Source organism: Sturnus vulgaris, chromosome 18 (assembly GCF_052056855.1).
Source record: "Sturnus vulgaris isolate bStuVul1 chromosome 18, bStuVul1.hap1, whole genome shotgun sequence".
Classification (NCBI taxonomy): Eukaryota; Metazoa; Chordata; class Aves; order Passeriformes; family Sturnidae; genus Sturnus; species Sturnus vulgaris.
In genome coordinates this window covers 7,965,001-7,992,846 of record NC_142260.1, presented here as the reverse complement: position 1 = coordinate 7,992,846, position 27,846 = coordinate 7,965,001, and the positions used below count along the sequence as shown (strand labels likewise).

The 27,846-nt window shown below is 38.0% G+C and overlaps 1 protein-coding gene across 3 annotated transcripts in view; it reads right to left on the bottom strand.

The window, feature by feature from the left end:
• NELL1 (neural EGFL like 1) overlaps positions 1–27,846 on the bottom strand; it is a 291,138-nt gene that overhangs the window by 192,842 nt on the left and 70,450 nt on the right. For all 3 annotated transcript variants that reach the window (XM_088175603.1, XM_088175604.1, XM_088175605.1), the window contains exons 10-12: positions 26,067–26,140; positions 19,783–19,882; positions 10,954–11,082 (exon numbers count right to left, since the gene is read on the bottom strand). In XM_088175603.1, the coding sequence (XP_088031729.1) occupies positions 10,954–11,082; positions 19,783–19,882; positions 26,067–26,140 (303 nt within the window). The remainder of the gene's footprint in view (positions 1–10,953; positions 11,083–19,782; positions 19,883–26,066; positions 26,141–27,846) is intronic.

Here is a 27,846-nt window from a genome sequence, read left to right as displayed (position 1 = left end):
AAAATTAAAAAGAAAGTGATAAGGACAGACACTGAAAAATTTTCTAGTGAACACCCAAGGGGTATTTTGAAATTTACCCTTTAGACACGAAGAACAGATAGGCCAACTGGAAAAATGAGGAGGTTACCTTTTTTGGAAAAAAACACTGAATACTAAAACTATTATAAGAGTCAGCAAATCAACAGGAAGCTAACATCAATATAAGGATTATCTTTGTAGATTCTGTACATCCATTGGTACTGATTTCAATTATTTAAATCGAAGTCTCACTCTAACTTTTTTTATAACTTTTTTACCAGCCTCCAAAAAGATACAGGTACACAGAAGCAGATCATTAAATAGGGGTAGATACATTAGAAAAATAGATTTTTGAGGGGTTTTTTTAGAGACAGCTACCTACTTAAATGAAATTGATTTGTCTGCCAAAAATCTTACAGACTAAGAGTAATTATCTTCCTAAAAATTAAATATTTACATGCATATTTTACAGAATGTCTGCCCTCAGCTGTCAATAACATTAAGAAAATAAAACTGGAAAAAAACCCAGCAACTTATTTCTTGCTATGTAAGCAGTTTGGTTACTTTTCTACACTTACTTCAGGTGATTTTGTGGTATTATTGTGCTGTTCAAAATAAAGTACCTGCACCCAGTAAACTCCCCAATTCCCTGGCAAAACAAAAAGGATGCTGCTGTCACTATTAGCCCAGATTCCAGGCAGCAAACCAAACCAGACAAACCTGCCCACACACACACAGATCTTACAAGTGGGCCCAGCTTTCTCTTCCTTCTAGAACGATGCAAGTGGAAAAAAAGTAGCCTTATTTTTAGTTTCAATTCAAATACATCTCCTCATGCAACACAAGAAATAATATGTTGTTGTTTTGCTGAAATAAATCTGTAAGTGTGTTTCCGTACATGAACCGCACTGAAAAAAAACCCCAAGTAACGAAATTTTTATTTGAAAATAAATCTTGATACAAATACGTAACAGCAATGTGCCTATATATATTAAATTTGTTGTCTAAACTTGTCTAAATAGATTAAAATTGTTATATGCCAGTGTATCCCTGCTACATCTGGATAATGTCAAAAGCTCAATGCCTTTTAATAAATTCAGAATAGACTGCACTTCATACAGACATAACCTGTACCATCAGCATACAACTCAATTCCAAATTATCTGAACAGAAGCTGTAAGGAGAAATGCTGGTCAAGGATGAAAAATATGCATGCTGAAATAGTAAAAAAAAGAGTAGAGAGCAAACCAAATAGCAAAGCCTGGGGTTAGCAATAATGTCTTTTCCAATAATTTCCTAACTTCTGTGCTTTGTTTTCCACATACACATTAACTTTGGATACCCAGAACCAAATCAGAAAGTCCCTCAGTAGATCTTGTAGGGAAAAATGTGTCAGTATAAACTGACATTTGTCATGGGTTTAGATACTCTTGTAGTCTTAGAACTAATTTGTTTACCTTCTACTGAAAACAAAATATATTCACATAAGGGAAAAGACAATAGCTAATATTTACTGGAGCAGCCTTCCAGCTATGCTATCACCAAGGGAAAAACATATTTGCTACTAAAAATAATTTTTAAAATATTTTTTTAATAAGCCAAATAATACCTTCCATTTGGTTTTCGTGTTTTGCTTATTGGGGTTTTTTCTACTGAAGATTAAAATCCTAATTCCCTTCAGTAGTTTCAAAAACAAAAAATCCACAGCAATTGTGTGGAGAAAGGAATGATTGTTTGTTGACCTTTCTGGTTTTCTTCTGCAACTAACTTTAGGTAGAGTAAATCCTTTAAGATTAATCATACAACTGGTCAGCACAGAATATCTGCTGATGTCCTTTTCTGGATGCAGCAAAGCTGCTGTATTTTGACTTTTATCACAGAGTCTGGGCACTCTAAGTCTGCTGGCTCCCCAAAGCCCTCACCTTTCATTTCACCTTCTCTGTAAAGGTATCACTCTCCTCACCTGTCACCTTCTCCCAGGACGGGGTGCTGCAGCCAGGCAAGGTGCCACAGTGTCCCCAGGGTCACTGCCCACTGCTGGCTCAGCATCTCCTCAGGAAGCACCAGAGCCTCAGACACATTGGTACCTAAGCAGCTGAAATTGCTTAAAAGCATTTCTTTTCTTTAAATCTCTTTGAGACACCATGGCAATGAGAACAGCTCCTAAGGAGTTTAATGCTATTTTTTCCCAAGATCCCTAACATCTATATACAAACCTGAACAAAGTGATTTTCTACACTCACTTCAATGCATCTCTTACCTCTGGTTTCTATATTCTGTAGCCTTAGATCAGAGTCCTCCACATCCTTTGTTTCTCATCAAATCAGGTTTTTTTTCTTATGTTCTCAAAATTGAGGGGGGTGGAAGGTTTTCTTTTCAGTCTGTAATAGATGCTGCTGTAGGACAAGTGCATTTGTTTCCCTCCTCTGTCCCACCCATGCCAACATTTAGGCATCCCCAAAACCAGATCTGTTGCTCTACCATTGCCAGCACGGGCTTTGAAGCAGATGACATAATTTACAACATGCAATTTTACACAGTCAGAATCAAGCCCAATCCAACATGTTATCTGTAAACTGCCTGTGAGAACTTCCATTTGGAAAAGGGACTCCATGCCCCCAGATCATTCTTGAAAAGTATTGAGCATCAAATCCACACATCAAGTTTCTTCCAAGTAGCTGAAAAAAATGTTAAGTGCCAGCATTTAAAGGACCTTTTCTTTTTCTCATTTCAAGACATTAAACAATGCAAAAAAATTGCCCTCTCTGCAAACCCAGCATTGCAAAAAGTAACCACAGAGACTCAACAGCATCTAAAATGACCCTCCAGTGCTCTTGATGCAGGTCTAGATGACAGAATGAGAAGAAAATTAGGTTGGAAGTTAACTGGAGGTTTTCTGTGCCAACTCCACAGGCCCTGAGAGAGATGCAGCTGTCAGACCCCAGGTAAGTAAAGGCTGCTGTGCTGCAATGTGAAAACTCCACTCCCCATATATACATAAACACATACATGCACACACATCACTTTTTTAACTGTTCCAGTTATGCTCCGGATTTTTAAAAAGGCAGAACTTCAGCACCTCAATCCTTAGGATTGAGGCACACAATTTTTACCAGCTTGTATAAAAGTGCTGGTAAGTGGCTTCCATCCAAGCCCAAGCAAAATCTCCTCATTATATACAAACATTTCTCAGTATTTCTCAGTCCAGCTCAAACACAAGCAAACTTCTGATCATCAACAGAAGAACAATGCTGTTTTTTTTCTTTCCTTTGCTGCCAAATGTTTGATGCAAGTGTTTATCTGGTTTAAACCACAAGAATTCCACCAAAAACTCTTTCAAATGCTTCCTTTTTTCACTGATGCCAGCAGGAATGTGACATGAGCTATACTGTATCATAATTTGAAAAAGGAATTTAGGAAATATCAGGATCAATAGAAGGGCTTAATGAGTAAAGACCAGTAAAAGCTCTTAGTGCTGACAGGGTGGAGGACACACCACAACCCCATTGATTGATGGATTTCTCCCTCTTTCACTGCTGGAACAGCTCTGGGGACAATTTGCTGTAAAGGATGCTCTGCCTGGAGTGGGGGTAAAACAACTGGAACAGTGGCCTGTTTACAGAGCTGTCTGTGGTGGAAGGAGAAGGGGCCTCTTGCTGCTTTTGAATAATGCTGAAACCAGCCTGGCTCATCAGCCCCAAAGTTCAGCCTCCTGACAGGGAGGTGAAGATGTGGCAGAGCTGGTAAAGCACCTGATAAAGGAACCAGCAATGATACCACTGATAACTAGAGATGCTGGGCTGACACAGCTGGCCAGGACACACATGACTGATGTCACTTTATACTGTAAAAGCCCAATCCCACTCTTTAATGGCAAGGCCTTCTAACACAGCCCTCCTTGGAGTGTGTGCAGAGCCCTCTCTTGAGTGGGGACATCCTGGAGGGTGAGCAAAACAGACGTGCCCACAGTTGTTGGTATGGGTGAATAACATTAATCTCTACTGAATAATTGTTTTTAATATAATTTTAACATAATTCCTTTGATACTGTTTCAAAAATAGTGACTTATACTATACTGATAATCACAGCTACCTTTACCATGTAGTAAATAATTCAGATTAACATCTTTTAGTCTAAGCACTACCATGACAAATCATTTATTTTTATACAAATGTATCTGTTTTGCCATCCTTAACCCCGTGGAATAAATTTATATTAAGGTTCAATTACACCTACACAATCCTTTGGACTCAAACCTCTGACCAAGTCTGGTGCTAAGTCTGGATCCAGCTGCACTCACACTCGTCTCTGAGTTTAGAAACCAAGCAGGCTCTTTCTGCACCCCCTGGCTGAACAGGAGGGCTCCTCTAATGAACTTTGTCTGAAGCTCCCATTCTGCACACAATGAAGGGTCATTACAGTGAAAAACATAATTACACTGACACTGAAGAAACATGCAGTAGCCTTCTTTTCTCCTACTGGCCAGCTTTTAAGTCAGATTCTACTACAATTACCAGTCAAGAACATGGCACTGGGTTTTCATTACCCATCTATCAAATTACATCCTGTGTAATTCAGAAGAATGCAACCCTAATATCTAAGAACATTTATTGATTTGAGGACACAAGATCCCCAATCTTTTCATATGAACAAAAATGTACACAGCTTCAGAGCAGGATTTTCATTGCCATCCTGAAGGGGTGAGGATTTTTTTCTCCTTTAATAGCAATGATTATAATTTGTTCAAATGTGAGTTACTAACACAAGAACTGACAGTTGCAAGCCTGAATTCCTTGGGAGCCATAATTATTTATGACACCTTATTACAACAACACCAAAACATATGGTTACCTTATTAGAAATTACAATTTATTTTCATATAAATCTCAGCATGACATTACACCAAAAGGACTAAAGTTACTCCAGGGGATGGCAAGTAATTCCACTTCCCAGGTTTCTGTAGCTGGAATATGATTTTAAACTAATTTACTTGTAAATATAAAAGCAGCTTTGATAACAGAAATAATCTATCCAGAGCCATAAAAGGCACAAACGTCACCTTCCAACAAACTCTTGAATCTTCTTAGGATAAAAATTTTAGTATTTTGTTTAAAATCTTTCTGTCCACTGGCAAGAATATAATCTCTGCCTTGAATTTCCCACCATCCAATGAACTTGAGAGGGGAAAGGGTCTGTTTTGGTTTTAATTCAGTCTCCTCCACTAGCAGCTTATAGCAGAAGAAATCTGCAGTCTCATTTGTTAAAGTCCATATACCCATAAAGGAAGGACACCAACTGACAAGTGCCTGACTATTGATCACGTTATAAAAGATTAATTTGAGTTCATGAAATGGTTAGGGGTATAATTTTTAATAAAAAGTCTCTCTCTATGGAAACAGTAGGCAGGACAAAGGTATTATTTGTATTGTATCACCAGGAGAAGTGACTGTTAAATAAGATTACCTACATAGTAGAAGTTTAAATTTGACACTGTCAGGTAACTGAAATCTTAAAAAGTAGGTTAACAAGCATCTTTCAAAGAAAATGTGAACATTTAAAAAAGCAACCTGGCATCAAATTATGTGTTTATAAAAGGCAGCTGGAGGGGTTGTTTGGGGGTTTTGGCACTGAAGGGGTGGTTTTGGGTTTTTCCCTGTAAATCTCCATGAAACTCTGCCATTGATGTTGTCTTTGAGACAGAGATGATGATCTGACTAACACTTTTAGATTCTTCTCCTGCCCTCCTCTTTTCTAGGGATTCCTCATAGAGGGGAAAAAATTCAGTGCAATCACCATCAATATTCCTCCCAGCTCCTTAACTTCATGAAATTACCTGAAGTATGCACAGTTCTGTATATGTATCCCCACACCTATGCACAGAACAGAAGTTTATCACAGCACACAGAACATCTGCAGGAAACAGACACCTTGTGATGCAGCTTTTCTGAGAGCACAGCAAGCAGAAGGATTATCTTTAAAAGCTGACCCAGGAGTCAAGGCAATGGACACCATCCAAAAGCACAGTTGTACATCACTGCCACACAGAAGGTTTATATGGTACCACATAATGTTAATGTCACCTCCCAAGCCACAGCGTGGTGAAATTAGAACAGCTGCAGTGAAATCACCACAGAGGACGAGGGGAAAACTCAACAAAATTCACCTTATTTTATAGAGCAAGAAAAACACCAGCTGTGAAAACTCAGTGGATTGCCAGCAGACTTCTACTCTGAGGCCCACATGCAGGACTGGGTTTATTCTTTTTAAGTTCAAATGGCTTGAGAAAAGTTCTGCACACCAAACAGTTATTTCTGCATAGAATGTGATGAGTCAAAGGATTAAATATTAGAGGTAAGCTTTATGAAGCTCTCTCATCTTCAAAACCATAACAGAGGCCCCACTTTATGATGAAAGTCCCACTTTTTTTTCTCACTAAAGGATGCTGATAGTTACGTCTTTGCATTTGGAACTAAATCATTAATCTAAAAGGATTAATTTTTCCTGATTTCTGCAATAATGGGGGAAAAAACCATCTTCTTCTGAGTGTCGTAATTTTTTTCTAAGCAACTTTCAGAAAATAAACATTTTCTAACAAAACTTACACTAATGTATCCTCAGAACAGATATTTTCTAGATATTTACCTATATTTCTGTAAAGAATTTCCTGACTACATGTGGTATTAAGTTGAAAGGAAAAGAAACTGAAAGCAATTAAGACAGACCACTGTATGTGTCTGGAATGTACTTGCAAATTACAAGGAAATTAAATATGGTTTTATTTTTACAGTAGCTAGCAACAAAGTCCTGAGATTGCAAGCACACCAGGCAGACATTCTGCCAGGCCTCCGTGCTTGGATCCATTCTCAGTGGAAAATAAGCACCCAGTTTTCTTCCTAAGTTTTCATTCATCTTTTTTTCATCTTCCCAAAATCTGCCAAGCACAGTAAAATTATCATAACTCTTCCTCAGAGCACTAAGTAGGCAGATTTTCTGAATTTGGCTAGCATTTCAGAGCTTATGTGACTTTTTTTGAAATGAGCAATAATTTGTTAACAACACATTAAATAACACTTTCAGAGCACAGAAGGGAAAGAGCAACTGAGTCATGTTCCTTCTGAAATTCACGTGTGCTTCTAGAGCATTCTGTCAAGTTCAAAAACTGAATTAATTTCCACAAATATTAAGTTATTCCATTCATCACTATTTACACTGATGTAACAGCATGAAGGGGAGGGTCAGGTCATACAAGAATCATCCTAGAGAGCAAACTTAGCTACACAGGGAAAGAATACAATACAGTCCTAAAATGAGAATATTCATCTTGCAGGTCCACTTGAGTCCATGGATCTTTTCTCACATGACATCTGTCACCACAGACCATCTGAGCACATGCTGTGTAACATGACAAGACACCTTGTGCTTTGCCACTGCACCTCCTCTATGAGATGCTTCTTGGGGACATAAAGGATGGCTAATGCTAATATTGATTTTCTTGTTCCACACACTCTTGTCAGTGAGAAGCAGCATGCAATTGTCCTGTGCTTTCTATCCCATTTCAGATTTCAGCAGTGCTCACAATGGATCAGATCTCAATAGCAACAAGGTAAAAATCACTTTTGTACCAACATAACTTTGCAGGTAGAAAGAGGCTGTAAATGTTTCAAGTGAAGAAGGCAATAAAGAATGGGAAGCTGAAATGTGGCAGAGAAATATTATTCTTTTCCCTTTCACTGTGAAATAGATAGCAGAAATTCTTTTCAGAAGAGATGGCCTGCTAGATGCCTGTTAGCATCTAAAAAGCAAGCATCAGCATGCCAGCTAGCAACAAGCCTGGCTTTCAGCTGATGAGCCTTGATTTTCCTTTATCATCTCTGAGCTTCAGACTCTCCATGTGCTGATAATTTCCTCTCTGCTAGTTCTGTTGTCCTCTTATTCACAAAGTAGTCACACACTGCAGAGTTTTTCAGCTCTGAGGAAGGATGCACAAGTGTGTAAGCATTTGCAAGTCAGCTGCACACATCACACAACACATCTGGAACAATCAGTGTCAGACAAATGGATTCCCCACTTTGGTCCTGGTTTTGCCACAAGCTGCTGCCCCATGGGGCACTAACACACGTGCAACCCCTAGTGCTCAGAAAAAAGCCCAACTTTTCTGTTTTTAAGTAAAATACATTGCTTTTATGTAACACAGAGAATCTCCACTTATCTCTTTATTCATCACAAGCTTCATTTACTTGTTTGCTTTCAGAAACTGTCTTCCCTGAATACATCTGTTATTTCAAAAATGGAATGTGTAGAGTGAGTAGTTATCTTATATGTACATCTTGACATAAGAAGCTTCTAAGCACTTGAAAAGTAGTTGCTGAGAATGAATAGTGAAAGCCTCTCAGGTTTTTCTTATTTATTTTTCAAATTTGTTGATGCCAATTCCCTGATAAAAGTTAGAATCTTTTAAATTATTTTTTCCACCGTACTTTTAATGTGAATATACAAAGTTTAAAAAAGAGATAAATTACATATCAAAAAGCAGAGCAGACTCAAACACAATACTTCAGAGATCTTACAAAATGAAAATGATGCCAAACTCCAGCAGGATAAAAGTGTGAGTAAGAGCATGCAGAAATAACAGTAAAATCATAGGTAAGGTAACATAATACTGTACATCACAATTCACATGCACAACTACTTCAAGTACACTGGAGGAGTTGAGAAATATGGAAAGCTTCAAATTAATGATCTGGAGCACTCTAAACTAGGGTTGCCATTTACCTGCCCATACCATGAGTCTGAAATAATCTAACCTTCCATCTCAAAGGAAAACAGTAATTTTACATGTCTTGAGTTTAAAGGCTTAGCAAAGACAAATTCAGAAATACAGCTAAGCATGAGCCCTTCCTTGTTTCCACAGGTGTTTTGTATGGTTAGAATTTGTTGCTCGGGTGTTTTGAGTATTTAATTCTTACACACAGAAATTCAAAACAGTAAAAGAGAAAATCCACCCCTATACTATTTCAACTTCTTGCTAAACTGTACCTTCAGACACATGCCTTTGTTCTCATTAGTTTAAACCACAGCTTCACCATGCATTGGAGACTATTGTACACCCAACTATGAAATGATTCTCTTTAGCAGATTAAACACGTAGATGAGAGGAATGAGGTTAGAGAGGCATAAAAAGAAATTTTGCAGAAAGCTGCTCTGAGGAGAAAAAGGAAGCTCTTCACAGGGCTGAAAGGAGTCACCTCTTGGCTAATCAATTTGTCAGTGTGTAACTCCCCTTAGTCAAGGGCCTCTCTTCTGTGTTACCTCCAGAGAGCTGTACTCCTCCTAGCACATATAATATAATCCTATAAAATGCAGAAAGCAACACTCTCTTCTATCCCACAGTCACAGGCAGAAAAAGCAGCTGTTTGTTCTCATGTTTTACCCACACATATAGAAATCAGGGATTTAATTTGACCTTCCAAAAATTTATGCAACATAGACCCAAGTATGTTACAAGTCCTGCTAATTTCTTTTAAAAAGCTCTTTTTTTCCACCATCTCTACCATTAATGTACTGCCAATATCTCCCAAAATTGCTTGGGTCAAGATGTTTAATTTTTTTCATAGAAGAAAAAAAGAGACAGTCTGTGTCTAGGTAAATAGAAATACGAAGCATTGTCATTATTTAAAACAGCAAAAAAGAACCCAGCTAATACTGGATTATGTATCATAGCTGATAAACAGCCTGCCTTCTGATGTCTCAAAAGTCCTTGTAGCATGTATAAAGCAGTTGTTCAGTTCTTTGTACAAAAAAGTTTCTCTCTATACACAATATATCTGCTGCCTACCTTTAAGAACACACGTGGGAACTGTTTTTCCAGTCACTGAGAGTGAATATAAAGGACCATTCAAATTATTATTTGTAGAGAAATGACTAAATACCATAAGATTTAAAGCTGCACTTTACTGATCACATTTATAAACTGCTATTTAAAGCCATCCTGTTCACTTGCATACACTAAAAAGCCCTTTTATGAATGCAGGATCATTTCAGCACAATCCACGCATGTCTTTTTTTATTCTTTCATCCTTAGTCCTCAGTATTTCAATTCTTATGCTATATTTCAACTTGTCAAAAACTCCATCCTCTTCCATCACCAGTACTGTTGCAAAAACAATCTAGGGAAATATTTTTTACAGAGTAGTTCAAAAACTTCCTATGATGGTCAAAAGATTCAATATTGCAGCCTGACATACAAGAATAATTAAAAAAACTCAACCCACAATGCAAAGGCAGGAAGGAACGTGGTATATATTGAATCATCAATTTATTTTTTAACAAGTACATCACAGCTATGAATAACAAGCTCTAGAAAAGACTGAGAAACAAAAAGGAGAATAATACCCCACTGCATTTATTCCTGAGGTGAATAGCACATGAACAGAACTAGCTCAGCTACAATCTTCTCAGAAATAGGTCTCTTATGTACCCCAGGAAAACCATTTCAGTAAATCCCTGTCCCACAGAAGTGTGTGCAGGTCATCATTTTTATACCCGAGCCTCAGTGCTCCTTCACACTTACCGTTCTCACAAATGCCTGCAGAATTCCCACTTCCTAAATTAATGCACCTTATAAAGACTCTTCTCTCTCAAAAAACACTTTAAAAGGTAGGTGCTATTGTCTGAAAACCAGTGTTTTAAAATTTGTCGTGACAGCATGACCATGGTGTGCAAAGACACAACTGCAGCCAGGCAATGTGCCACAGACAGGGTGGCCCAGCAACACTTGTAACCTTCAACCCCAGTTTATGAACACAGAAAGGGTCCCTGTGACATCCACCACCACGGAACTGAACTCTGCAATTAAATTCATTCATCTACCATTTATTTCATATTATGTTTTTGAATAAGTTGTTCAGGGAATGGGTCTTTGGATATTTTGTTTACCTTCACAGTATGCAGAGTCCCCTTGGACAGACAGATAACCGTTCTTGCATTCACAAGTGGCTTTTGTGTTCCAGTTTTTGCACTCTGAATTTTCACCACATCTGTGTCCTTCTGCACAGAAGTTATGGCCTAAAACACAAGGAACATGCAACAGGGTTTTAAAATGTGTTTACATCAGATACTCAGGTATTTGCATTGACTGCTTCACTCAAAAAATTTGGCATTTTACATTCCAAGTTCTCTCTATGAACCTAGTTGGTGAACACAGGCTTTTTGGATTTCTCCATCAATTCATTCTCAGAAAAACCATTTTCTTTGAAAAGGTATTTGTATGACTAGTTTCCTTCAGGAGAAAAGACAACTCCAAAGCAGGAAGCAGTGACAATTCATTAGTGTCCTACTGAACCCATGTAGCATTAAGTCTCTGATTGTCAGGAAGTGCAATGCTAACTTACATCAAAAGGACAATGAAGTACAATATTTTAAAAAGCCCTCAAAATTCTCTTATTATGCATAGCCACGTGTGGTTTTAGTAGACCAAAATGAGACATTGCACAAAATTGTACCAGTAGTCAAAGCAACCTCATACACTGCCTTGTAATTCTGTCATCAAAAACCAGCTCGATTGTTTCTACAGTTTATAACTATTCCATGCATCATGTTTTATCAAGAAGAATTTTTATTATCTCTCCTTTTTCCTTCACACAAATCCACAGTAGCTTCTTTGTAAAGTTTCTTTTATTCCGTACAAGCATTTCTAGAAATAGGATGAACTTTCCCACCTCCTTCTGTAAAGGTACAAATCACTGAAGTTCTTTCTTTCTGATTTTCAATATTTCTCAGAGACATGTCAACATCTTTCTCTGCTTAAGTCTGAAGTGAAAGTAATTGTAACTTCATCTCTAAAGGCACTCCACTGGAAGTTAAGAAATAACTTAAACACTTTGACAACAGAATTTTTTTTTCCTCCTTCCACTGATCTGTGTTTCATGGATTTTCTCTATTAATAGCCAAGAGTCAATTTCTATTTGCCTGAGATATATAAGCAGTCATTTTGGTAAATCCTATTTTGTCTCCATTTTCTGTCCTGGAAGGAGGAAAAGCAGAAACCCAGACATCATCTATTGGTATTCCAACTTGTGCTTATCTGAATCCCAGAACAGTTTCTGCCAATTCTGTCTGGTCATAAAGGAGCAAACTACAAGTTCTAGATCATTGATCCTAAACTTCCTAACATCCCCTAAAAGCAGCAAAGAAAAACACAGCCTGGACTTCCAACATCTAAATGCCACATTCAGGTCTCTGTTCATATCCCTTGCTTTGATATCCTATTTTAATGTATTTTTACATACACACTTTAGTTGTCCACTAATTTAACACTCAGGCTGTGACAATTTAGTGCACTCCAAATTTGTGTGTCTGATCATCTAATATTGAGTTCTGAGGTAATTTTTTTAAATGTTAACACTTGTTAGCAGTGTCAACATCCAATTCTACACTTAAAGTTCAAATTAATTTTATTAACAGTCAAGGTATCTTCCTTGTGCTCAGCTGGCTCCTTCTTTCATTGTAATCCATCTTGTGAAAAAGAACCAATTTCCTTAATGAAAACTTCAGTTATTCCTTCTAGTCTTTATTCATTTCACAGTCTGGTAAAAACAACTCAAGTATTCCAGAGGCAGCCTTGTCAAGCCCAGGTACATTTTACACTGCTAAAGCAGAGTGCCAATACACTGCCTTTAGCCATTTATGCAACCACAGTATTTGACTTCTCATTTTTGCATTTATAAATATAATTGAAACTGAACACTGGAACCCATCTCCTCAAACTTATCCATTCAGCATCTAATTTATGCTCCCCACACAGGATTACTATTCTACTGGCATCCAGATAACATCCAAGAGACAGTAAGTTTTAGAATATTTTCTTTGTCACTGTTTCCCCAAGACTATGACATCCTAGTCTGTTTCCTGCTTCTTTAGAATAATAATTCTCCTTTGAGCTCATACACAGTATGAGCTTGATTTGATTATCATTGGGTCAGAACCTCTAACACAGCCATGTATTAAGCTAGGCAGTATGAAAATATACTCTGAAAATACTCTGTTTATATTTAGTTCTATTTCCCTCTCACCCAAATCTGTAAAAAAATATTTCATATTTCTCAGGATGTTTTAGTTACACGAGTGCTGGTACAAGTTTTTGCAACAAAATTCTCTGTTTCTAGGCTCTTTTTATCCCAATGAGTCAAGATTTTACCTTATGATCAGCTCTTGGCAAATTTAAGACTTAGCCACATCGATGGCTTCTGAGAGTTAACTCTCACCACAAGCCCCAGGTCCCAGACCAACCACTCGAACAGCACATTTTCCCCAGCACAAGCCAGTGATTAATTTTCAATATCACATCACAGCCCTGTGAATCCTTCATTGTTCATTTGCCTATGAAATTTATCTGCAGATATGATGGCTACCTATCCATTTCTTGCCATTAGAACTGTCACCTGTTTTTTTAAAAATTATCTTCAGAAACCTGCATTGCTTTTGTTCACTTTGAACAGTCTTCATCCAGTATCAGGTTTTGAAATTTGAAGGCTATGAAAAGGACATTAAAATAAATTTTAAAATAAATATTTTAATATATCTTTTATATTTAATGATAGTTTTAATAATTTAATTATTAATTTCAAGATTTAATTTTTTAAAATAAATTTTAAAAGCAATTCCAGTTCTGTAACTTGAGAAAACAAAGGCTCTAAAGGACATTTCACTTTTCTCCTGTCATTAGGAATACACAATCGACTGTATCTCTAAATTGTCATGGCATTTATTATTACAAAACACCTGTGGAACACTGTTTCCTATCTGGTAAAGTCTAGAAGTGACTCCACTTTACTTTCCCACAGCATTTCAGCAAATTTGGTCAATACCTCTGTAAGTGAGATAGTGGAAGCCATTCCTGCTAAGAGCACGCATGGTGCTACAACATTTTATGTTGTCAAGCTTTTACAAAACAACTGTAATTTAAGGTTAACCAGCAGGGAAAAAATGTACTTGATAGAACAGAAGAGCAAGAGTTCTCTGTGCCTCTGTCAGAAAAAGTACACCATTGTTTGGATCAGATGTTTTTCCAGAGGTACTTCTTTTGCAGCAGCAGCTAAAATGCAAGATTAGTACCTCAAAAGAGCCAAAAGATGCATACCAAGGATGTGTGGGTTCTTGGATTTCTTAGACATTGGTGTCCATTCTCCCCAGCTGGAGTTTTGGAGCCAAATATCTGATTTTTATTAATTCTTTGGTGTGAAATGGATCATAGATTTCCTTAAAGATACCTACAAGGGATGCCAAAACCACCCACTGACACTGCAGTGGGATCTCTAAATCTCAGAGGGGTGGGAGATAGCAGAGGGCATCCCCACTGCCCAGCCAAAATAACAATTCACTCAGAATATTCAGCCAAGTCTTATCTCAGAGTCAGCTCCTCTCTAAATATAAGAATGCTTAAAATGGAGTCATCACATCTCAGCAAGCAGGGAATTGGAGGGGATTTAACAAAACCACAGAAAATCTTAAATAGTTCTGATAATCTTAAATTTCAGGCCAGCACAGATGACAAGGCAAGTATGAATTAAAATTACAGATGAATGCATTCAGAACAGATGCCAGAAATTATTTTCCCTGTGCATACACACACAATCATAAATGTGCACAACAGCCCTTCAAAGTCATTCAAAACACAATTAGATACTACCAGGGGAATTAAATATTGAAGAGTGTGTTTAGGTTTTTGATGGGCCTGATGACCTCTGTTCATTCCCCAAACATTTCTGATAACACTACTCTCTTTATAAAGGCTGCTGAAATGCTTGCTGCATCTTTTTCTTAAGAAATACAGGTTTCTTCCTACTCCATCATTCTGACTATACAATGACCACTAATAAATGGACTAAGAATTAGGAAAAGAACCAGACACATGCTAGCAGCCATAAAATTATCTTTCTGCAGCATCAGGAACTGCACAACTGGCTAGGCCTCAGTGGCCCCAGGTCAGGTAGCTCAAATTAAAAATTTATTCCATTATGGGAACACCTGAATATTTCTCTTCTTTTTCCAAGCAGCATCTTCCAAGCTGTGGTTCTCAGAACCTGCTTTTGCAGAGCAGCACACTAAGCTGTTCTGTGCTGTCATCCAGTTTTTTGCATACCTAACATATCTGGTAATTTGGCTTAATTATAGATTGTAAAATGCAAGAACTCATTCAAGACTAGAGCTGCAATCAATACATTTTAGATCCATATCTCTTTCTACCTTTTTATGGCCAACACTAATGCACCTCTCCTTGTTTCTGAGGGTTTCCTTCTAACTTCTGTAGTTTCCTGTATTTCTTACAACAGCCTTAGCTGTTCACATCAAAAACCATAAAACCTTGCTGTTCAAGATAGCCTTCATTGCACTGATTCACATTTGGAGATTTCTTAATATAAAAACAAAAACTGTCATAATGCCTCTGTTAAAGAGCACTAGCAATGTTCAAAAGTGCAAGGTAGTTTCAACCTCAAAAATCTTTTCTACTGGCAGGATTTAACCCCACAGTTACAATATAAATATGTAAGGTAAATCTGAGGAAGAAGTCATAGAAAAGTGTTAAAATTTGCATTACCAATTATGCCTTTCCATGATCTGAATCAGTTTTTAATGAGTCATGTGCACAGCAACACTTTGAACAGCAGCTTTTACACCTTCAGAGACTGTGGTGCCAGAACTTAGTGGTCTGACATAAAACAGCAGCTTCATACATTCTTTCAACTGCTCTGTAAATGCAGAGCTTCTTACACAGTGCTTATCTGTGTGCAGTACAATAATGGTAACTACACAAGCTAACAAGCTTAAAAAGATTGCTTCTTTTTTTTCAAACAGAAAGCTCCTCTAAATCCTAAGTAATGTTACAACTGTGTTTAGAAATAAACGAATTCATATTTATCAGCTGCCATTAAATCTTAATAAATCTAAAACCTCCTACCTTCACAGCAATAAATGGGAAAAACTCAATTTCTGAAAAGTTAAATCTCAGTTTCACAGCCAGGCAGGAAGAGAGGAGAAACATGCACAGCTGAAGAGCCTTCTCACCCTCTAACTGAAAGACTAAAAACCTTCCCAAAACAAAACAAAGCAGCACTGAGAAGGGTGGCAAAAGCCCCAATTTTAGATTTAAATGCTGCTCCCTGCTGTAAAATGTACACCTCACCTCATCAATAAGATTCTCTTTCCTCCTAACAAGTGTCAGCCAGCAATCTAAATCCAACAGTCCCACCGTACTGCAGGACAGCCAATAATTAATTTCTCTAGAAACAAAACCACTCTCACTACTTCATTATTTCATCACACTCTTTCTTTTCAGAGGAGAACGTCTGAAGTTGCAAAGGCTGTTAAGGCTATTTTTACATATTTAAAATTGTGAGCATAACAACATAAAAATTATCTCATGAAATTTTATTTGAATCACTCATGCAAAAGAGAAAAAAAAAAATCTTCTCTTTTAAAATTATACACTGTCTTTGGCAAGGAGAAAAACAGCTAAAGGGAGCAATAAAACACTTTCATGACACTGTTTTTTGTATTAGTTTTGTCCCTGGGCTATAAAAAATGTAGCAGGCATGCTGCAAAAAGAATAAATGATTCTCAAAAGTAGTAAAAAATGTATTTTGTGACACGATTCTCTGTGAAACTTGAAATTAACTAAATTTTCTGTAAGCCTGAAAGACAGTTTAATAAGATCACATTGTCCTACTGGAAAGTATGAAGTGGCCACATAGTTTAAGTAGACATTTATATTAAAGCACAGAGATGAAAGCAAAAACTGGATATATTCTGCATAACAGTCAAGGATAGATCCCACATACACATGTGGTGAGGTCCATTTATGCATTCAGTACATGAAATCACAAAAATAAACTATCATTTTAAAGCAGAGTTCCATGCTACTCTCACCTTGCTGTACTCCTCACACAACCACTTCTGTGAAATGTAGAAATTGCCTCTTAGCAATATGATATTATCTTCTGCTATACCATAAACTCATGCAGCAAGCCTGAAGAAGAGCAGCCATTATCTGCTGCCTTTATTTTTCCTACCATTTACAAACAGCAGTGGCTATCTAGGAAGCCCACCAGCTCTGCACATAACAGTACTCCACTCTCCTTTGCTAACTCACAATTTCCATCTCCATAAACACCACAGATTTATGTTTTACCCTGCATAACCTATGGCACTCTGCTATTATTGTGGTAAGTACTACAGAGATTGCTGAGGAGGGTACAGTCTCATACCACACCATCATGGAAGATTTTGTGTTTCTCTGTGGTTTTCTTTCCTTCTGTTGATCTCCTCATATTTATCCTTTCATTAAATGGAAATTCCTTTGCTGCAGCGAGAAAAGCACGAGATGCAAACCTGTCACCCTTGCCCAATTCAGCAAATATATTCCATAATTCTACAGAACACGAAATTCAGTGGAAGTCTTCTGTTTCCACAGCTACAAATAATAAAAACAACACAAACTGCTGTAAAGCAAAGAATCTAGCAGTCAGTAACATGCACTGATAAACTTAGCACAGAAATAATGTTCTTATTTAACATTGCCAGTAAAACCTTCCTAAATATTCTGTTGAATAACTTAAGGCTTCGCTAAGGGCAAATGCAATAAATTATGTGCATCATCATAGATATAATGTGAAATTTGCATATGATGTGCAAATGATCCATGTGGCCTTCCAAGAAATAATTTTGCTTATTCAGGACAGCAATTATTACAATATGTCTTCCTTACTACTTTGGCTTAGACACAAAAGAAGCTGAATATAGTCTCTGAAAGGAGTCAGTTTTGCAAACAAGAGAAGCAATCTATCCTTTCCCAGTAAAGAATATGTTGGCACAGGACAGGATCAGAAACTGTGGCCTGCTCGCCATATCAGAGAGCAGCTGTTTGCTTGCTAAAACCTATACCATTGATGGAATTCTTAATAAATACCCACTTTTAACAACAGCACGTGACAAAATTATATACTACCACTTTCAGTGGCATGGGTTGCATGCAACTGAAGCAAAAGTGTCATGCAGCATATATTCTACTTCAAGATATAAAAAGCAACTTAGGAGTGCTAAATTGAGTTTATGCCTTTGTAAAGTTGACAAAATTAATCACATCTTTAGGCATCATTTTCAAAAGAATTTTAAAAAGCCATGATGAAATACAAAAGGAGGAGGTACTATTTTAGCAGTCAGCTAAAGCAGAACTGAAATGAAAGTTTAATGTGTCAAACTGAAAGCATCATGTACCAGAATTCCTAGGAAGGGAAAATACAATTCCTTCCCTTGCTTCTAGAGATCATCACAGAAATATACATATTCATCTTATATTATAAATAATGAAGCCAGTTTGGGGATGAATATCTAAAAAGAGTCACTATCACTAACAATAATATGGAAGTGAATAATTATGGAACTTATCTTCCATCAACTTTGAAGCTTTCATATTTCTAATCCTTTTAAGTAATGAATGTATTTTTTTCAGTACTGCACTACATCAAACTGGGCCATCTGTTAAGAAGTATCATTAAGACATCGAGCCCTCTGAGGGACAGAGAAGTAACATTTACTGCTTGCCTAAATAGCTGCAGATGTTTCTAGAAACTACAAAAAAAAATTAATGTGTATATTCTTAGACCATGACTCCCCAACAGGGAGTCTCAAACATGCTGGTCCCTGCAACCACAAGCATGTGATTTTAAGTTCAAGGCCTAAGTAAATATTTAACCATGCATATTTACTAATTAATATTTACTGGCAGACGGAGAGATTCAGAGCCCCTTCATCACCATCTGCAATGGCACTGGAGGAATTTACACACACAGGCAAGACATATTCCAACAGACCTCAATAACATCTAAAGCTGCAAGTGTCTAATGCTCATCTGGCACACCCCTTGCTTGAATTTCTCAAGTGCATCACTAAAGGCTGACATGAGAGTCCTGAGAGAACAGGCTGCCCTTAAGCTCAGCTGAGACTCAGCACCAAGGGAGAGATGAGGGACAGAGGTACAATACACAGGGAATTGATTATTCACACAGCAATTCACTGATTAGAACACGTTTTAAGAAGCAAGTTTATTCAAGTTTCTTAACCTTGTGATACCTGCAGGTTCTTCCTTTAAGGGGATTTCCTCAATTAAGATTTTAGTTATTGCCTGTTCAGTCTGGTCCAGCCTACAACCAGGACTCACAGGGCTGAAAGGAAGAAGAACCTGCATTTCAGCATCCACTGGAAGGAGGAAAAATGAGGTTCTGGACTCTAGCATTAACTTTTTAATTTTTGTTTTGAATTGGTTTTATTTTATTGTCCAGCTTAACTCATAAATTAGTCCTGAGAGTGATCAGATCTAAATCAACCTCCTAATATCCATCAAACTAGAATCTTAATGCTATTTTTGTGATTTTAAAACAGAGACCTTAAAAAAGCACTTTCAAAACCCTGCAGTTGCAAGTTTAAGTAACAAAATATATATTTCTTTTTCAAATACAACATCCTTTTAATAGGAATTCTTAGCAGATATTGGTTCCTTTCTCCCCCAGCTCTTCCTTTTCTCCCTCCTCCTGCCGAATTCAGAGCAATTACAGCTTTTTATCTGGTAAGTCTTCTAACCAAGGGAGTATCACAGACTGGTTTTAGAATCATGCTTATAGAGATACTTAATATCTCATTAAAAAGGAATTGTTCCTTTCAATGTATCCCCCTCTTGAACCCACAACTTTTATTCCTTTCAAGCTGGCTTACCTCTACAAACACTGCAACACTGGTTCTCTGGAAGAACGTGATCTTTTTCTGAGCAGTTCAGTGGTGGACAAGTCTCTGTTACTTTTACTAAAACTCCATTCTGAAAATAAACAACATTTTTTAAAAATTACATTGGTGAAAACACATGCAGTGGCAAGGATCACATACTTTTCATCCACAGTACTAGTAATCTCCAGTAACAACACTAGTAAACTAGCAAGAAGCAAGTTAAATTCATTTATTCCACCATAACATCAAACCTAGAGTAATATACTGTGGATTTCTCTGCCCAGCATAAAAGCAATTATTAAAAGACAAGGCACTTCAGCTCAAAATTCTATTCTAGTTTTACCAAATATGTAGTCTCAAAGTATAGTTGTCTTCTTTTTGAATATTTGAAGGAATTAAAGAATTTAATTCCAGGTTAAAGACAGTCTTCCTGCTTTCTGCAAATCTGAACTTTATTCCTCTTATTTCACAGTCCACATACTTCACTGAAAAGTTATTCAAGTCAAATGTACACAGCAAGACCAGTATTTTCAAATGTTGTGTTGTTCTGTCATGTCCAATTACAAGAGCCTGTTCTTTAGAACTACTGATCACCTTATTTCCAAAGTTAGGTCCTTCAGAGAAGAAAACTCATCTTGAGAGATCCCTATAAAACTGCTCTGTAAAACCAAGCTAAAGACATTGCTATGATTTGGATTTCTAGATTTAGAATAAGACTGTGATAGGAGGTCTAGATGCTGGTAGAAACTTTCTATAATCATAGACACAGAGCCTTCATGGGGAGATTTTCTGCACCAAATCTTACTCCATCCTCTTCCCATGCAGCAGATCAGCCTCTCTATGTCTCCAGACCAAACAGCTCTCCAGCTTTTTAGTTCATTGTTTCTTAAAATCTTGTCCCAAAACAGCCTCCTCTTTTACCTTACCCCGCTCCTGCCTTCTTCAGATCATAATTTATTTGTTCAGCACCCTTTCTGCAGCTATGCCATCACTGAGAACTGGCAAGTGGAGCAGAAATTAACAACTCGGATTTTTGCTCAGTAGGAACTACAGTAACTACCCCACAGGACTGCCCACACCTCAGTAATCTCATTTTCCAAGCTATGAAACTCCTCTAAGAAAGCAGGCAGCCTGCTATGCTGCCAAAACACCTTTTTACCATCAGTCTAGACCCCACTCCTTCCAGAATATTTTTCGTGACATCTCAGACTGCAGAACAAAAAGGTGGAATAAGAATTTCTGCTTTCCTCAAACGAAGAAATTTCATTTTCCAGCTATCAAGGCTGCAGAGACAAGTTTAAAAATATGATCCAAACATATCTAGGGCTAGGAAACCAGAGGAAAAACAATACCAAAAAATAGACAAAGCCTCATTAAAGGCATCATTCTCATAATCTGAGGGACCAGAAAACGTGACTTTGAACAGAGGATATTGAAATGACCTGTGAGTCCACCCTGTATGAAGGAACACCTCAGTGCAGAAGCTGGCTTTCATATTTACACAGCTCTGTGCCACACCACAGCACTGGCTCAGGTGCACAGGTCAAACCTTTGCTGCTCATCAGCCACTTGCCCTGAGCACAGCAATGCAGCTGTGTCCCTCCAGGCTCCACAGGCAGCTCTCACAACATCGAGCTGCCCTACAGACTGAGGAGCTGCCTGCTGAGCCCAGGAGGCACAAATGATGCGCCTGGGGTGCCCTGGGGTGCCCGGCAGCTTGCAGGAGTCACAGCTGAGAAGTGCAGCTGAGCCAGGGAATGCAAATCTGACCATTCTGTAATCACTGCCCATCACTGCCCTCGACGTTACAGTTTAAGGCTAGGAAGGACCAATTGCCTTCACTGGCAAGTTGCATCAGTTGCTGTCCTGAAAAACAATGCCAGAAAAACCTCACAGGCATCTGCTTTTCTTATTTTTTTTTTTTTGTAAGAAAACGCAGCTGCCTACAGCAGCACAAGGGGTTCACATCATCAGAGCAAGTGCCCAGAAGAACAGGGAAGTTAATGGAGGCATTAGGTCTCCTCCTGATCTCACTTCCACAGGGGAAAGGGAGGAATCCCCCATGGTTGTCTGTGCAACTGCAGGATCAAAGGTGATAAAAGAACCAGACATTGAGGCATCACTTACTATCATGTAATCAAACAACCAGCTAGAAAAGCTCTGGCTGTAACTCATGGCCTGTTTAAGCTCAGACAGGACAATTACAGCAGAAAGAGTAAAGTATGTCAGCATACAGACAAAAAGTGTTGACTGACAATAAATCTGGCCAGAGAAATATGGCAAGAAATGGTGTCAAAGTCAAATCAGTGTCAGGATGAGTCAAAAAGCTGAAGACAAATTTATTCCAAGCTCACTGCTTCTTTAGTGACTCACAAGGAGATTAAAGACTACAAATTGAGAATTCCATTAATTTAACGATACTAAGATTTTACTTCCTTAAGTTTTCTATTTTCTGCAGAATTTTCATCTTGGGAAAACAAATTCAACTTATTTGTAATTAAATTTTAAAACAATTAAAACATCTCCATGTTGAGTACTCTTTGGGTTAAAATTAATTTGTTATAAACTACTACAGATTCAATTATAAGAATTATCATCATCAGATTTCAGATTTTATCCACTGAGATAAGTAAGAAGAGTTCACACTTCAGAATTATTGCTTCAGGCAGCCTTAGAAAAATTACTCCTTTTTATATTCAATTCACATATGTAGCAGTCATAGAATGTGAACAGAAATAGATGTCAAAAAGACATTTTTTTCTGGAATAAATATATCAAGATTCAGTTGTGACATACAATCCATAAAGAATGATATCTGGAGTCAGAAATTTACAACAAGATAATTAAATTTCTTGTAATTATCAAGGTAAGTACATAAAAAAAGGATTGGATGTAAGCCTAATCAGTGACATGTAGTGAAAATCTGAACAACAAACAGCTCATTTCACATGATCAGCTTTGAAAATTAATAGTGAGATTTCAGACAAGGCTATTTTGGTGGGGGTTTTCTTCCTGTCTGAATTTATCTGTGCCCTGGTTGCAGACAAGATAGGGTTGATCTCTGCAGTAAGCAGGAGGGGCATGGCCAGGACAGGAGGTTATTCTGCACCACCTCACTCTCAGCTGGGGCTGCTGGGGTGGAGAGGGAGCAGTTGGGTATTGCTGTTCCCTGTGAGTCAATCACCTCTTCCCTGTACCCTTGGCCATTAGTATTGCTGCTGTTACTGTTCATTTTCTTATTCCTTGCTGATTCCACTGTTCTTATCTCAACCCGTGGTCTTTGTGCCTCCAATTCTCCTCTCCATCCCCCACAGGGAAGTGGCTTCAGTGAGAGCACGACATCTGGGAACATCATTCCTAAGCCACAATAATAAGAGACTACTGAACAGTCTCTTAGGACAGTTTCAAACAGCAGCCTTAGCTGTCACTCTTAAGAAGCACATCGTTCCTTATCTTCACAAAAAAACTTTTAGTCAACCTTCCTGAAAACTGTCCATCTTGTATGGCACACTGTGACTGCCTGCTCCCAGCATTAATGAACAGGCATTTATTTTTGTACCCTTTGCTGTCAAGCATGTCGTCTGTTATGAACAGGCATCATGTCATTCACAGGCAGCTGATCAACTGCAAATTCCCACTCCAACAAAAGTTATTAAAATCTTTCCACTGACATGGAAAATGGTGAATATCACCATACTGGTGAAACTCAAAAAAAAACCCCAAATAAATCAACAAACAAAAAAATAAAACACTTATTGAATGCAGAAAGGTGCAGTTATCAGAAGCTCATACACATTTGTATTTTATGGCCTTCACAGCACAAGAGAGAGATGGAACAGCTGGGGAGAGATCAGCCATGGACCATGGGGATAAATAATAGACTGGAATCTCACAGGAGGAAAGGCTGAGAGAGCTGGGCCTGGAGAGGAGAAGACTCAGAGGGGATCCTACAGACACACATAAATACCCAAAGGGAAAATGCCAAGAGGATGGAGCCAGGCTGCTCTCAGCAGTGCCCAGTGACAGGACCAGGGCCCATGGGCACAAACTGGAACACAGCAGGGCCCATCTGAACATCAGGAAACACTCCTGCAGGGTGAGGCTGCCCAGGGAAGCTCTGGAGTCTCCATCCTTGGAGATATTCAAAAGCCATGTGGACATGGCCCTGGGAAACTGGTGCCAGGTGACCCTGCTCAAGCAGGACAGCTGGACAAGGTGACTTCCAGAGGTCCCTTCCAACCTGAACTGTTCTGTGATTGCTAAAAATACCTGTGTGCTCATTTTGCCATTGTTTGTGGGCAGGATTCCAGCTGGGAATGGTTGTTCATGAATAACATCTGTGCCTATGGTTAAGAGGATGTGCATCATAAATATTTTTAATCTGGATTAGTTTTGAAAATTTAAAAAAAAAAGGTCTCTCAGCCTGATAAAGAAAATCTTTGATCTAGCTGGATCCATCAGTAGTAGTATTACTCCTTTTTACGATGGAAAAACAATACAAGTTAAAAGCCTCAAGTTTGGATCAGTACCTGTGCACAGAATAAGAAATCTGTCTTCAAATAAAAATTGAAATGTGGAATTTCAACTTAAGCTTTTTGAATAACCCCACTTATAAATATATCCTTCTTTACAGACACAAAAATTTTCAAGTCATTTTTATCAACACTATTACACTGACAATAGATGTGTACACTCCACTGTATTCCTTCATGGATCAGCAGCTTTTGAAACCTGATGTCAGTTTTTCAAGTCTGGAAAATTAAACCATATTAAATTAAATCCTCCCCTATGACAAAGTCCCTCCTTTATTTATACAACATCTTGTCCACACAGGACAGAAAGCAAAGCCACAGCCACAGTTTGACTCATGACCATTCATCCTCCATCTGTGAGCATTCCTAAGTGAGGCAGCAGAGCAGCAGCTCAGATCAGGAGGTCAGGCTGAGAACATGCTGAGTGAACCTCCTGCATGGAGATACACCAGCCCACAGAAACAGATGCAAGCACCCTCTTAAAAACTCTCCCCAGGCCAGTGAGGTTTAATATCTTGTTGAAGCACAGTTGTGGAAAGAACTTCAGTTTGTTGGAGTTTTTCTGAAGGCGTGCATCAAACATTTTTTATGGTGTCTCATTCACAGATGCCATTTTGAATATTTATCAATACTGTCAATTAAGATGCAAATACCAACTGCAATGTTACTGTAATTAACACTGCCATATCATTTTCCTTGTAACAATAAGCAAAATACAAAAGCTGTTTTCATTACTTTACTCATTCTTAATGACAGATATTTGATGGTTGCTATTTGCTTCTAATCTTCATGAATGTATTATCATACTCCTAGTGATGCATGTAACACTTATTTATAGCACAGAGAAGTTCCACAGACATAATTCAGATCATGCTCTCTGGTTTCACTTTAACATGAAAATACTCCTGTTCTTATTTTATACATGTACTTCCACTCTCAAATAAACATTCTATGTTACATTATAAATAACAGGCATCTCAGTCTGCCTTCCAAGGCAACGACCTTCCCCACATATTTGTAGACACAGTGCTGAGCACCCCATACAGCTCAACAGTAACAACAGCTAAGTAATTCTGCATAACAAGCTGTTTTCACAACAACTGCAACCAGTTATTGTCCATTTCCATTAGTGAACATAAAATTGCTACTCTCTACACTCAGCTCCAAGCACAATAATAACCAGATCACTGCAATCTTTTCCAATGCACACTCACCAACATTCCCTGAAGGGATCTAACACAGCCTCCATTCACCTGTGTTCTTCAATACTGACTGTCATGGTCCAAATGTCAGGAATTTGCCATGAAAGAACTCCATCCACTCCAGTACTCTCTAATTTACCTCAATTATTAGAAGAGCGATATATAGTTTGAACAATACTAGGGGAAATACAGAGTAACTCATACAATATAACAAGGAGGTTGCTTCAAATTTTAGCAATTTGGCTGAAATAAGTAATTTGTTCAAGAGACTCTTACTTTTTTCTAAAGCTCGTGAAAGCAGAGATAAGAGAAAACATTCTTCCAAATCGTTTTGCTCATATTTTTCTTATCCTGCAAGGGTCATATTCCTGCCTTGTTTTCGTATTTGTGGCTCTCAGTGACTTCAAGGTCACCTTTTTCAAGACAACAGATGTCACATTTGCATGAAGGAAGCCTAAAGAAATGCACTAACTTTCACTGTCACTTCTGAACACCACAGATACATTTAAAATCAGGAAAGGTTTATACAACTGAAACTTACTCGACATTCCCTGCAGCTCTTGGTTAATACTCGTTGACCTTCTGCTAGCACTTTGCCTCCATAGATACACTTGGCTGTAATTCGAGAGAAGGAGGGAGATTAAAAATTAATTAAATCAATATTTAAGCAGCAAATAAATGCAAGGTACAACACAGAAGTAAAACCAGTATTCACATACACTGAAAAAATATCAATACATTAAAAAGATGATGCATTTCGCTTTCATCAGAAGTATCATATATAATTACAAACAAAATAACAAACAATAAATTCATTTTAAGAGAAAGTAGCCTCTTTATCCAAACTAAAGAGAGGGAATAGGATCATAAACAATATATCCTAAACTAAATAACCTGTAATTCAATAGAAAATATTTTCACTACTGCCATTGTGCAGCGTAGCTACAGTATTTGTGTTACTAGAGGTCCTCGTGACTCACTTCAGGAACTGGAGACATTTACTAGCATCCAGTTCATCACAAGAACAAAGTAAGCACAGATTTCAATTAAGCCTTCACATTTTTTGTGGGCACAAAGGTGAACTCTTCAACTTGCTGGAGGACTGCATGAACAGATTAGATGCAGTACTGTATGACTGTACTGAATCAACAAACTGAAAAAATCTATTTCAGGAAAATATTCTTCAAGCACACATGAAATATGCACGATTTTCCCAGGAAATTGGGAGCTCCTACTACAAATTTCTTGTCTGAAGTTTTGACCCTTCTGCTAAAGCTATGTGCCTACACAAATGAACCAACAGACTGGATCATTCCTCATTCACTTCACAGCAAAGTCACCCAGCTTGGGACCACTGCCACCATGAAGAGGGCAACGTGCATCAGGGCCACAGCAGCAAACAGCTTGGTCAATTATGATCAGAATTATCACAGTCCCCATGCAGCTTCATGTCTAAATTCCAATTCCAGAGAAGGACAGTAAATCCATCAATTAAAGAGAACAGCTGGACTGTTACGATCTCACACAAATCAAGTATCCCCTATAAAAGCATTCTACATTACAAACCAGATCAATGCTAAACGCTGATAAAATAACTTTCTGCTGTGGCATTTCAGCTCTTTTTGTACTTGGCCAGTGAAAGTCTGAGCTGTGACCCTGAAAGGAAAGCTAAAAGGTGTGAATCCCATGCTGCAATTGAACAGCAGTCTAAAGTTTTGCAGAGTGAAGCCACATGCATAGTGCAAGTGTTCAGAGCAGTCTGCTCTCAAAGGACACACTCTACCCAGGACTGTTAGACCCAAATTTCCCTCCTGGGTGCCCAGGTAAGGGAAGCATTCACAGGTGCCAAGTGTGTCCCCTTTACAGGTGATGCCAATAGTTCTACAGCAGCAACTGTCATAGCCAGATTGATTCCCAAATTTTAAGCAAAGAGACTGCTAGATCAATCTTCATGAACCTTCAGATATAAATTTGGTTCTAATGACTCTTTGTGAAAATGCTCATTTCTTCAAAAAAAAGAATGATTTATGGTTTTCAGGATAACTCGGTTTTCATCATCACTAAAGCATTTAAAAACAGGCTTCTTCCTTTTGGTATCCTAGTTTTCTTTGTTTTTCAAAAGCTGCCCTAGTTTTTATGCCCGACTTGTTGTGATCTCACTTCTGAAGAAAACTTCAGATGAGGAAGACTCATTTAAATTAGGAATCCCAGTAACTATTTTTAGGAGAATTTGAACTAGAGACATTTCCTTTTTCTTTCTGTCTGTTCTCCTGACATGACTGCTTTTAACAAAAGAATGGACACACTGGAAAGCAAGTTAA